General features: G+C 39.3%; 1 protein-coding gene across 6 annotated transcripts in view; it reads right to left on the minus strand.

Moving 5' to 3' along the window:
- Positions 1 to 13583, minus strand: part of LOC129771708 (filamin-A) — a 161421-nt gene that overhangs the window by 107630 nt on the left and 40208 nt on the right. For 5 of the 6 annotated variants that reach the window (XM_055775643.1, XM_055775647.1, XM_055775648.1 and 2 more), the window contains exon 2: positions 39 to 347. In XM_055775643.1, coding sequence (XP_055631618.1) covers positions 39 to 269 — 231 coding nt within the window. In that variant the 5' untranslated portion in view covers positions 270 to 347. Of the gene's footprint in view, positions 1 to 38; positions 348 to 884; positions 1018 to 13583 lie in introns of those variants that run through there. The other variant, XM_055775644.1, reaches the window with a different exon arrangement.

Genomic DNA, 13583 nt, shown 5'->3' on the forward strand with positions numbered 1-13583 from the left:
GCTCGTGAATCATTTCAGGAGACATTTGACAAACTCACCTGTAAGCCGGACCCCCTCAAATGCTCGTTAACCCAATTTTTAAACGTATTCGCTTGAATTTCCACCCACAGATCTTCGTTCCCGCGGATATTCATACCCTTTGCAGCGGTGCCTTCAGGCGATCGGGCCACCAGCCCCGCCTGGGTGATCTTCTGGATCTCCGTCTTCCCATCCGGGTTGTGCTGCAGGAGTCCAGTATGTGTAATTTTCGCTCCCTTTGGTAGTTCCATTTCGCGGTGTAGCAGACGTCGATCAATGCTTTTCTATATCAAACTTAGCAGCCACCTTAGACTACCATTTTACATCACCTGTCGATAAAATGAAGCAAGTTAGCATACGATCGAGATTAGATTGAGTGGGATTCGAAAATTGCTGTGCGCGGCTTCGTAGATTTCGAATTGAACTAAAACGCGTTCTGCGACGGAGTTCGATTTTCCAGCGAGGAAGCTAGTTTTAGAAAGGACATCCTTGTGGTTGCTCGACCGTGATGGGTAAGCTTTACAGTAATTTAAGTTATTGGCCACATATACAATTATGACGATGGTTAATGGGAAATAAAATGCTACTGGCTGGAGCTTACCGACCCTTTTTATGTCTCTTTTTTATGATATCCACTTCCTGACGAGTGAATCAAAAGCATATAAAATAGTTGTTTAATCCATTAGAGAGTTACAAAGCGTAAAATTTAGAATAATCATGCGATACAGAAAATTAAATATTTGAACTGATATTTGAGCTCAGATTATCCTTTTCTTTTCAAGGTCAGCCACACGTTTCGGGTTGTATGTCACCCTATAGTGCAACAAGGGCGCCTCCGCATATCCTTAAATAACTATATTGCGTACTTTTCGCGCATCTGTTCGCCTTGTCAATCCGCTGCATTCCGGAAAACGCGTCATCGTCAAATGACGTAATTCAAGCTACGAGTAAACACACCGCATTTAATAGCACACAATTCGTTACATACCGCAACTTCGGATCAAAGTCAACACAAAACACGATCGAGAGTGCAAATAGTTTCCCACATACCACAGACAGCGACTATCGCATCTCACAAATCAACATGTCCATTCTAGTAGTGGTAACGTGAAACAGCAACTTGACCCATACAATAGCATATCGCGAAAACTACCAACATAAATTTAAACCCAACCCGGCCCGGATAAGTGTTGGTGTTATATTTCCCCCTACAATCCGCGAGTTTGTTTATTTTTTCACGATCGCGCATTGGAAAGATCCCTTTCGTTCTCGATGAGCGCCCAGAAAGCACGCACTGCGAGAGCTATTGCTACCCATACAAAACCATAAAATTGTTGCGCTCGTGTTGGATAATTGGGCGATGGTGTGATATGTATTTGCTTTCCAGTAATAATATCGAGTCAGCCCTACAGTCAGTGGTCCAATCATTTGCATTTCATTTCCCAACAGCTGATCTGATTGAGTGAGCGAAAAGTGAACGTGATTCCATTTTTGGACGCCGGTTTTATGAATTACATTTGCTTGTCAGTTGAAGGGTGTTACGGAATACGCACAGTGGGTCAATGAAGTTCCGGAACTTAAATTATATCAAACTATTATCTATTGAGAGTTTGTTCAAATTGACCAAGCGAGCACGAGAGCATATTATCTCAGAGTTTTGATGCTTCTTATGTCCAGAACCAGATGAATTCGACTCCCATATCACAATTTGGAAAGTTGGGATCTTCTACACCAGGGTTTCTCAAAGTGGTCGATTTCGGTTTCCCAAGGGTCGACATGAACGAAAATTGATTTTGAGAGTTGACGAGGTCTGAAAATCGACCCCTATTAACACTGGGTTTAAGTGACGCGTCATTTTGAGGCATTTAGAATTTTATAAGGAAAATTACAAAAATAGTCTGCATTTATGTTCCATCTCTTGTGATGACTTTTATGCATTTATCGAGGTAAAGTGCGAAGTCCGAAATGTTAAGTGATTTTTGACATGTTGTAGCATTGTGAAAAATTAACACATATCAATAGGATATACATCAATTTATAGCTACAACTTTAAGGTACCTTCGATGAAAATGAAAATAGTGTCAAAAAATGTAGTTTTTGAACTTTTGACGTAGGGTTACGTCTTTCGGGAACATATTGGGGTACAAATTGAAAATCGAAAATCGAGCACATCGTGAAAATTGTCCAATTTCAAGCGCTTATTGCTCCGTCATTTCATGATGGATTGATGAAATTTTTGCGTCAACCAATTTCGGCCCTCCATAACAATTTTTTATATTGAAGAAAATAATATATGTCACGAAACTAACTATCAAACAATTGAAAAATCTCAACCCCTATCCTAACGGAAATACCCACTTCTGATTGGTCGAAATTGACGAAACATGCGGCGGGTCCCTAACAGAGACATCCAAATCAAGTTGCCTGTGGGGAATCGGCATTGTAAATACTTGGAAGTAGGGGCAGCTTTTGTTCCTATCGAAATTTGTTCCCTAACAGATACATAAAAAACCAAACTGACCGGGGGAAATAAAATTTCAATTTGGAACTTGAATGTTGATTGCTTCGTGAAATTTCATATCAATGATCGATCGTGTATTGTGAAAAATTTAGTACAAGTCTAAGTATAAAATTGTATATGGTAGAAGTTGTTTAAAAAATTACTTGATATATGAAACAATTTATTTCAATTTTCATAAATAAAAACCAAGTTGTATTCCCGCTCAAGAACGGGTCGTTTGGTTTAACCCTCTACGCCTTTAGACGGGCTTCGCGCATTCTATTTTCAAATTATTCAGACATTATTTTCAATGTACCACTAGAACGTCTTAAGAATATTTTCATCTATCACACATATACATTGTGTTTATGCTGGCAGTTTTCTGCTAGGAGTATTTTATGTTGAAAGTCGGAAATTCGAGATAAAAGTGGAACAGGTTTTTTAGATAAATAAAAAAAATTGGTAGAGGGTTAAGCTGTCTGTTTTGTTGTGTTCATTTTCTCCCAAGGAAAGTTTACACGACGAGAAAAAATGAAAAACTGAAGAAATTTTACAAAAAGTGGTTTCCCATATGCTCTACATATAGTATTAGCTGTTGTTGTCCAATTAGAACTCGCATTGGGTTGAATAAACACTCAGAAAGTAAAAATTATGAAATAAAATTACCTTTTCCATTTCACATATGTTTCCCCTATATTGAAGTAACATGTTTTTACTGATGAGAAAAGTTGATAATTACATCGGTGAGTTTTTTTTTTATTTATTTCATCCATTCATAACACAGGAGACATCTTGTCTAGAATCACAGTGGGCGGTTTTCATAATATCTCGTTCCACTTCGGTATGTTTTATCTAATACGCACCATCCAACGACTGTTTACCATCATTATGTTATCATCGCTCGGTAAAAACTGGTGGAGTTAACAAACAGTACCCAACAACCAAACAAAACGGCCCTTTTTAGGGCCACCAAATCATTATCAAAGAGTTTTACGATGTAATTCTTCAAACATATCCAAAATCAACAGATAGCATAACGGAATCCTACGTAAACTATGCGGTCGTGTCTCGGACATAACCCTCCCGTGACTTTTTGTTGAATAACTATTGTAAATTAGAGTAAAACACAATTCTGATTACGTAGAAATGTTCTCTAATGATGAACACTCGTAGGTGTTCAATGAATTGTTGAATAAAATTAATTTTTCATCGAACTACGATTAAATGAACATTGACCCAATCCCACCCCTTAGAGGGAGTGACAATGGGTCAAAAAAAAAAACGACGTCGCCAGTGGTTGTGTGGTTAGCGTAACAGCCTCACAATCCGATCGGTCTGGGTTCAATCCCAGCTGGCGTCGTTGGGATTTTCTGAGGCGAAAAATCTCTGGTTACGTCTTCCTTCGGAGGGGAAGTAAAAGAAGTTGGCCCGGCTCATGAGTTGTTGAGTCTGATAGGTAGGAACAGGTGGAGTCGCTTCCCTGATGTCGGTGATTGGCACTAAAGTGGCGGAAATAGGCCGACGAAAAATAAGCGAAGATAAAAAAAAAATGGGTCAAAATAGTGATAATTAGTTTCTAAAAAGAATTGTGTTTAGAAATCAGTTTCTCAATAATTTAAATATAATTTCAATATAATTTAACAACATGTAAGTGTCTTGAATAATTATTTGAGTTACGAAAATAGTGTCAATCCACCTAGAAATGCGATGGAAATGTTTATATACAGCCATTCCATGGCAAACCGATATACTGGTTCTCAGATATTCGTGAAAAGTGATAGCTTTGTTCTTTATTGCAGAACATTAGACCCGTATTTTTCATCAATACGGTGATCATTTCCATTTTAGGGCTGCCTAAAAAATAAAAAAAAAATTTCCCATTTTTTCCAAAAAATCCTTTTTTTTAAAAACTCATAATTTTTTAACTACAGCACCGATTCAGATGATTTACATATCAAATTAAAGTCAATTAGCTAGTCTTTTTTATACTTATATATATTATATTATATATTATGCTTGCAGAAATTTTGGATTTGGTAATTATTGATTGATTTTTTTTATAGTTTACATAGGGATCAAGGGATCAAGCTATTTTTTTATTTTTTTCTTGAAAGCTAATTTTTTCAGATAACATATCCAAAATTCGGAGATGTGTTATTTTGTGTTATTGAGTTATGATTTTTCAAAATTAACCGTTGATACAAAAAAAATCATGTTTCCCTTTATTCTAAAAATGTCTTTTTTTTTCAAACTCATAACTTTTAAACTACGATTCAGATGATCGATATACAAACTTGAAGCCACATGAAATACCATATATGCTTAAAAATTGGATTCTAGTCGCATAGATGCTGTCAATCGCATAGGAATATTGAACGAAAACTGAAAACATGTTAACTTTGCAAAATCACTCAAAAACGAAGAAAACACCTCTCTGATTTTTGGATATGTTATTTAAAAAAACCTCAGCTTTCAAGAGAAAATATAAAAATTATAAGAGGTTGTGTCCAAGATACGACCGCATTGTTGACGTAGAACTACGCTGTTATTCTATATAAGTCGCTTATTCGTACCTTCGGATATTATTCTATAATGCTGTGAAATTTTAGAAACAACTGCTTAGTAGAATAATCTCTGAAATATTTTTTTCATTGTAGAATTTGTTGACGATAAATGATTGATGATTCATTCTTGCCCTCGCAAAACAATACACTAGCTGATCGTAAGTCGCAATTTATTTCATGTCAATGCAATGAAAATTTACCTCGAACGCTTTTCTTTTTTTTTGGCCTTTTTCGCAATTGACATAGACTCGGCTAGACTCGATTATATACATGTTGCACCAGCACCATTATTCCACAACTCATAACTACATCAATATATCTTTGGCACCGCATGGAAACAACAACAATGACAACACTTGCAAGTATCAAATATCATACTACATGTTATTTAGTATTGCCTTAAAGGAATCGCACCTATAGGCATCGTTCGTACAACGTAAACCAAGCGCCAAACAAACGTTCGCCATAGCATGCATATAGAGCCATACATTGGTGGCTTGAAACCACTAGGAATATAAACACTTCTCATCATTTTGCGCTATTCTAAAAAAACGCTTCTGTTTGTATTACTGGCCTCGAAAAAAGTTGCATTACTTTCTCATGCTCGAGAGAAGCGCAGCTGTAACCCTTAGTGGAGGAAGTTTTGTTACTAGCAAGCGAAACCTAATCACATACAAAATTCCAGAACGAAATTTACTTGCAGTGGCTAATCAAGCGAAATACACTCTTTTTGTTAATATAACAACCTCTAAAACAGTAGCAATGCTTCATTATGATCAATATTAGCGCAAATGCAATCCTAGTTGAAGGCAGTTTTGCGACTGGCATGCGAACCCAAATAACTTATAACATTCCAGTAAGACATTCAAGAGGCTTGGTAGGCCTCAAATAATTTTTTGGCGCACAACCTTAACGCCTGCTTCGCCATAACGTCAGTTTAATGCATTGATGTATTCTCAAAGGCACCAACGAAGCCCTTATGGTGACGGAAAACAAACAATGTTAACTGCTTGGAAAAAGACTGAATTGTGCCACACAGCTTGTACTCTGCTGTAACACCCATCGATGCGAATTCGCTGATGAGTTTGTCAAGAACGACCGCCTTCACCACTAGCGGGGGGAGCTTGATTTTGGTTGCTGCCTGGGTAACGGCGTTTACATTTTCGACCGACGCGCCGAAATCGCCTACTTCGCTGTTGTGCGATGCGGTGTCACGCTCGCGAAGGCTCGGTTCAGTTTGCATGTGTCCGCTATGGTTTCCCAAACTGTAATGCAAGCGAGCAAAAGAAGTCACAGCTTGCATGTATTCGCTATGACGGTTTCTCCAGGTGCCTAGATTTTGCGTCCGTGTTCGGGAACACATTGCGATCACCAATCATCATGATTGAGCAATGATGATTTCAATAGCTTGCTTTCAAAGCAAATTTTAAGCTATTGAAACGATTTTTCGGACCAATAAATGACAATCATATAACTCGTTGACATGTTATCTTTCGGATGAAGTGATTATTATACCGCTCCATTCAGCCGGTAAAGAGGTATTAACGTACAAAACCTTGCACTCCAGCGTCACTCTCTCGTTTTCGAAACTTTGAACTTACACCTCGGTACAGAAATGAAAGACGTAGTCCTACGTCAAAACTTGCTAGCAAAGCAAGCAACTTCACACAAGTTAAAACGTGCGGTCCCAGACGTAAGTCTTACATATTCCTTCTCGGTCCTTAAAGTGTTAATGCAAGGTACCATATGCCAACTAACTTTATTCTCAACTAAAGTTACTATTTTATAGCGTTGAACCTTCACGCAATTCAATCATTATTACTGCATGTGACAACACCTTCATAATTCTGCGCGTTCATAATACTGTGAATCACTACATCTCCACCGCAACTGCACGCCCTCGTCGTAGCGGCTAAACATCGCATCGATTGCTTGTATCGTCGAAACATTCCATTTTTAGAATGTGACATTCGTCTCGAAAGCGCCCATAACTCAGGAGGAGGTCTCCGTACGATACGTAATCTCGTACGCATTCATACAATGGCGATTCGTACATATGAAGGCAAGGCAAGGCCGGTCGATAATTTATGCGGAATAATGTTGAATCAATTTCCCGCCGAGGAGGAGATGGCTACATAAAAAAACATTCCAATGCTTGCGCGCGGGGTCGTAGGTACCGACATGAGAATGCACTTGGGAATATCTATGTACTGCCATTGGGATCGAGCGCATCGTCGTAGCTAGAATGATATTATTTTCAATTCGAAGGAAGAGGAACGCTGGCAAGAACGCAAATGAAGTCATTATCTTGGCATTCATCTTATTTTCTTTATACAGCTATTGCAAATACGACAGTTCAATAGCTATCAGCTGACGGGGAGACGGGGTGATTCGCGTTTTGTTTTTCAAAGAATTCCGTCGCCCACGTGTCTTTGCTAATCCAACAGCGCCGTTTTTCGAGAGTGGGATGTTCAACCGAACCACACCAGATTCATTCGTTGCTCAATCGGTTCCAGCGGAAGTTCGATCTCGTTATAATATAAATCAATTTTTTCGCCCCAACGTGGGTGACGGATTCTTGGGATTGTGTTGAAATATTTTGGATGAACATTTATAACCGGCTCCGTCTTCAGTCACGGGATACTCCGAACTCTCGATTCAATTTGTTTCTTCAAATAACGAGCTTCGATTGTAAAACTTTACCTTTCGCTTTAGCGCGAACCGAACCCTAACAGGCTTAACCTAGATGTGGGGGATCCAATTTGGAGCACTAGACAATTTCTCATATCTTTTCAATTAAATTTTATAACTTTTTGTCACGCCACAGTTGACTTTGAGGTCAAACAGCCAAACCGTATTGCACAGGCTGCAGTTTCCCAGCGCTGGCTCCGTAGGTGAATGTGTCGAATGTATGCATTTTTTAAATTTTGTTTTCGGTAGCTACTGTCTGTCAGTTTGTCGAATCGAAAAACTTGGACGTTCCGACTGGCGGAACGGGTTAACCGATTTTCGGATGAGTGGTTCCAAAATCGAATAGACCATAAGTCAAGTCTTTCAAGAGGCGGGAAAGCTTGACGAGAGGAAAAACTTTCTCATGATGACATGAATAGAGGCAGAAAAAAGTGTGAATATGGAATCAAGTTTTTGTCACAATTGGGAAGTTACAATAAAAAGGTGCCGGAAACAGAAAGTACGCCAGCTTGTTTCATGGTCAAATCGGATTTCGGTGAATTCCCGTAATCACTGAACAATGACGGCGTTGACATTGAGTACCCATCAGGGCGTGTTCAAATTCACGCCGTTCCAACTCTATGCAAGGAATACATCATCCATTCAAACAATGCCGTGAACAGCATCACTGCATTAAATGCACCATTTTATGAAAACACGTTGCGCAGTTTTGTTACTATTAGGTTCCTATGTATTTTCTCCTATCTATACCTACACCTACAAATAATCAAACAAGTAGAAACATTTAAAAGTTGCACGCAACTGGAAAACTATGCTCCACCGGTACGAGTAAACAATGCAAATTTTCATTTTACCCATTACCCAGCCACTTTCAATCATCACGAGGAACATTCTCTTTCCCGTTAACAGATATTTCACCAAAATTTCCGATTGGCTTCTGATAGCTATCGCAAAGCAGACTGCGTTAATCAGTAGGTCAAACGTAGTCAGTTACAAATGATTAACATACATCCCAAACCAGCGGGTTAAACACGATAATCAATAATTAGCATACTCTACTACTGGTGATCCTGCGCTTCTGCTGACGCTGACCTTACTCATTCTGATTTGATAGGTCGTAATTGTTCATTAAGTACATTAAATACTCTACCGAGTTACGGTAAACCCCCAGTTGTTGAAAAGTCCGGCAAACCTTGAGCCCACCAAAGGTTAGTGAGGCGCACAAAAGTCAAGGTTTCAGGTGGGGAAGCATTGGCTGTGAATCTTCGCCGCTGAAGATACATTTATCGCCGTGAACATGAGAAGATCGCAAAACGAGCTGACGATGATGGTTAAGGTTTTGCTGGGGGTAAGCTTCGCCGTGATGATACGCTGAGCGAATTTTTTCGTTTGTTGTGTTTTTTGTTTGTTTTCTTTCTGTACCTCCCGCCTGGGAAAGAAAGGAGGTTATAAACAAGATGTGCGCTCTTGAAAAATTCAACAATGGGTTCGACTTGACGATTGCAATAGCTGCGGTTTCCCAGATCACTCAAATTTAAGGTTAAAACATTACTATTGGATGAGAGGTTTATAGCATCGGTCTGGTGTGGAATGATGAACGTTTAGTAACGGGTGTGTCCATTTATTCCCAAAAAAAAATTGTTTGAACTATTTTTTCTGTGAAATTGATTTTGTCTTGGCAACAGTCGAAGCGACATCGATTTTACTATTACAAACTGTAAGGCCGTTAAAATAACACACTTTCTTTGTGGTCTAACCATATGAAACTTTGTGCCAACAATATTGCAGGAAACATTGCTTTTTTGGTTCAATTTGAAGGGCATTGCAATTGTTGGATATTGCTTGCCTTGTGTGATGAACGTGATTTGACAATAAAAATATGCAGTCATTTCATGCCAAACCGATATAGTGGTTCTCAGATATACGTGAAAAGTGGTAGTATTGTTCCTTATCAGCAAATATTAGACCCGTATTTCTTCATTATTGAACTCATTTCCATTTTAGGGTGGTTAGAAAAATCAATTGTTTCCCCCTTTTTCCAAAGATAACTTTTTTTTAAATATATGTTTTATAATTTATAATTAGATTTTGTTTTCGTAAGTATTGAATGATTTTGTTTCTTGTAATTTGCATGTTTAAAGATTCAGGGCGTTATACTTTTTTTTATATATATATATATTTTTTTAGCTAGAAACAATTAGATTGTCCTATTAGAATATTGAATCTAATCATAGTGTATATCGATATGGAGTTCTATCAAATTGATTTCCATGAAATATAAAATCAATCATCGGAATTAATTCACCAATTTTTTGACGTAGGATTACGTCTTTCAGGAGGTCAAATAAAAAACCAGGGCACGTTTTCCTGAAATAGTTTTAACGTCAATAACTATCAATTTCCTGGCCTCCGTGGTAATAGTTCACCTTCGAACGACCCAGCACTCGAGGGGACATCAAAAACCCCAACTGTCCCTGTTTTTCCGTCAAGTTCAACTTCCCAATCGGGATTTATAAAGTTGTCTGACCTTGTGGATCAAATCTTCACGTGTTTTAATGTTTCCGACTCCATCAGAACCATTGTCACCGCAATGCTTCCAGTACTAAAGACAATTTTGCAGCAATTGATGCAAACATGGCCCCTCCTTGCAATGATTATCTCTCTTGATGTCTAATTTAAATAGAGAGGTCGGAGATATCACTGTTTTACAGTGGAATTGTCGTAGTCTTATCCCTAAATTGGATTCATTCAAATTTCTAATTCATAAACTCAATTGTGATGTTTTTGCTCTATCCGAAACCTGGCTCTCTTCTCAAAATGATCTTTCTTTCCACGATTTTAATATAATACGCTTGGACCGTGATGACAGATACGGAGGGGTACTATTGGGGATCAATAAGTGTCACTCATTTTTTAGAATTGACCTTCCACCTATTGGAGGGATCGAAGCTGTTGCTTGTCATGCAAACATCAGAGGCAAAGACCTCTGTATAGTCAGCTTGTATTGGCCTCCGAGAGCTGCGGTTAGCCGCAAGCAACTTGTTGACATGTGCTCACTCCTTCCTGAGCCACGATTAATCTTGGGAGACTTCAACTCTCACGGAACTGCCTGGGGGGAACAGTACGACGACAATCGTTCATCGTTGATATATGACCTTTGTAACAGCTTCAATATGACCGTTTTGAACACTGGGGAAACAACACGTGTACCTAAACCTCCTGCTAAACCAAGTGCTCTTGACCTCTCGCTTTGCTCGAATTCACTATCGTTAGATTGCAAGTGGAATGTAATCCAGGATCCCAACGGTAGTGACCACTTGCCAATCAAAATTTCTATCACCAATGGGTTGAATTCTTCTGAATCAATAAACATGGCATACGACCTCACAAGACACATTGACTGGAAAAAATATGCGGACGCGATTGCTCTAGCCATCAATTCCAGAGATGGTTTGCCTCCATTGGAGGAGTATAACTTCATTTCTCGTTTGATCTATGACAGCGCGGTTCGCGCTCAAACGAAACCCATCCCAGATTCCACTATTCGTCGAAGGCCTCCCAATCCATGGTGGGATGGCCAGTGTTCCAAGCTTTATGGAGATAAATCGAATGCATTTAAAGCTTTTCGGAAACGTGGAACCCCTGAAAATTTTCAGAAGTATTTGGACCTTGAAAATCAATTTAAAAACTTGATCAAAGGGAAAAAACGTGCTTATTGGCGAAATTTCGTGGGAGGTTTATCACGAGAAACGTCAATGAAAAAATTATGGAAAGTGGCTCGAAACATGAGAAATCGCTCTTCATCCAATGAAAGCGAAGAATATTCACATCGATGGATTTTTAATTTTGCACGAAAGGTTTGTCCCGATTCCGCTCCAGTGCAAAGAATTATTCGAGATATACCACAAGATAGGTGCGATCTTGATTCCGAGTTTTCGATGGTAGAATTCTCTCTTGCTCTCCTTTCATGTAACAATTCTGCTCCGGGATCGGATAGAATTAAGTTCAACTTGCTGAAAAACCTCCCTGATGTGGCGAAACATCGCTTGTTGAACTTATTCAATCGGTTTCTGGAGCATAATATTGTTCCAGATGATTGGAGACAAGTACGAGTTATAGCTATTCAAAAACCCGGAAAAAACGCGTCCGACTTCAATTCGTACCGCCCAATAGCAATGCTGTCTTGTATACGGAAATTGTTGGAGAAAATTATCTTGTTTCGCCTTGATCGATGGGTTGAAACGAATGGCCTACTCTCAGATACACAATATGGGTTCCGCAGGGGCAAGGGGACGAATGATTGTCTTGCGTTGCTTTCTTCAGAAATTCAAATGGCTTACGCCGAAAAAAAAACAAATGGCTTCAGTATTCTTGGACATAAAGGGGGCCTTTGATTCTGTTTCAATAGAGGTTTTGTCAGACAAATTACAATCTCGGGGTCTGCCGCCTCTATTGAATAATATGTTATATAACTTGCTTTGTGAGAAACATTTGAACTTTTCTCACGGAGATTCGGCAGTAAGTCGGGTCTCTTACATGGGACTCCCCCAGGGCTCATGTTTAAGCCCCCTTTTGTACAACTTCTACGTAAGCGACATTGACAATTGCCTTACACAAAATTGCAGCCTAAGACAACTTGCAGATGATGGAGTGGTGTCTGTCGTAGGATCAAACGAATCCGACCTGCAAGAATCCTTACAAGATACTTTGAACAATTTTTCAACCTGGGCCATTGGGCTAGGGATCGAATTCTCCACGGAGAAAACAGAGATGGTGGTTTTTTCTAGGAAGCATAAACCAGCAAAACCAAAGCTTCAACTTTTGGGTAAACCGATCACTCATGCTATGTCATTCAAGTATCTTGGGGTCTGGTTCGACTCTAAATGTACTTGGGGGGCCCATATTAGGTATCTGAGTAAAAAATGTCAACAAAGAATAAACTTTCTCCGTACAATTACCGGCACCTGGTGGGGAGCCCATCCCGAAGATCTTATAATGTTGTATCGAACAACTATTCTCTCAGTGATGGAGTATGGCAGTTTCTGTTTTCAATCAGCTGCCAAAACACACCTCATTAAACTCGAGCGAATTCAGTATCTTTGTCTCCGTATCGCGTTGGGATGTATGCCCTCAACGCATACCATGAGTCTCGAGGTTTTGGCAGGCCTACTCCCACTAAAAGATCGCTTCAATTTATTATCTCTTCGGTTCCTCATCCGGTGTAAGGTTATGAACCCATTGGTGATCGGAAATTTTGAGCAGCTGATCGAGCTAAATTTTCATTCTGGATTCATGAGCTCATATCATGAATTCGTCTCCATGCAGGTTGATCCTTCTTCGTATATTCCCAACCGTGTTTGTTTTCCTGACTACATCAATTCCTCTGTGCATTTTGATCTGTCCATGAAGCAGGATATCCATGGAACATCAGATTATCTTCGATCGAGGATCGTTCCAACGATCTTCGATGCAAAGTATGGGGATATCAATTGTGATAATATGTACTTTACTGATGGGTCCTCTATGAATGAGTCCACAGGATTTGGAGTGTTCAACGAATTTTTTAGCACCTCACACAGTCTTCAGAATCCTTGCTCAGTGTATATTGCTGAATTGGCAGCAATTCATTGGGCGCTGGACAGCGTCGCCTCACGACCTGTTGAACACTATTACATTGTAACGGATAGTCTTAGCTCTGTCGAAGCTATCCGTTCAGTGAGGCCGGAAAAGCACTCGCCGTACTTCCTTGAGAGAATACGAGAAATTTTGAGTGCTTTATCCAGACGCTGTTATGTCATTACCTTTGTCTG

This window comes from Toxorhynchites rutilus, chromosome 2, assembly GCF_029784135.1.
Source record: "Toxorhynchites rutilus septentrionalis strain SRP chromosome 2, ASM2978413v1, whole genome shotgun sequence".
In the NCBI taxonomy this organism is placed as follows: Eukaryota; Metazoa; Arthropoda; class Insecta; order Diptera; family Culicidae; genus Toxorhynchites; species Toxorhynchites rutilus.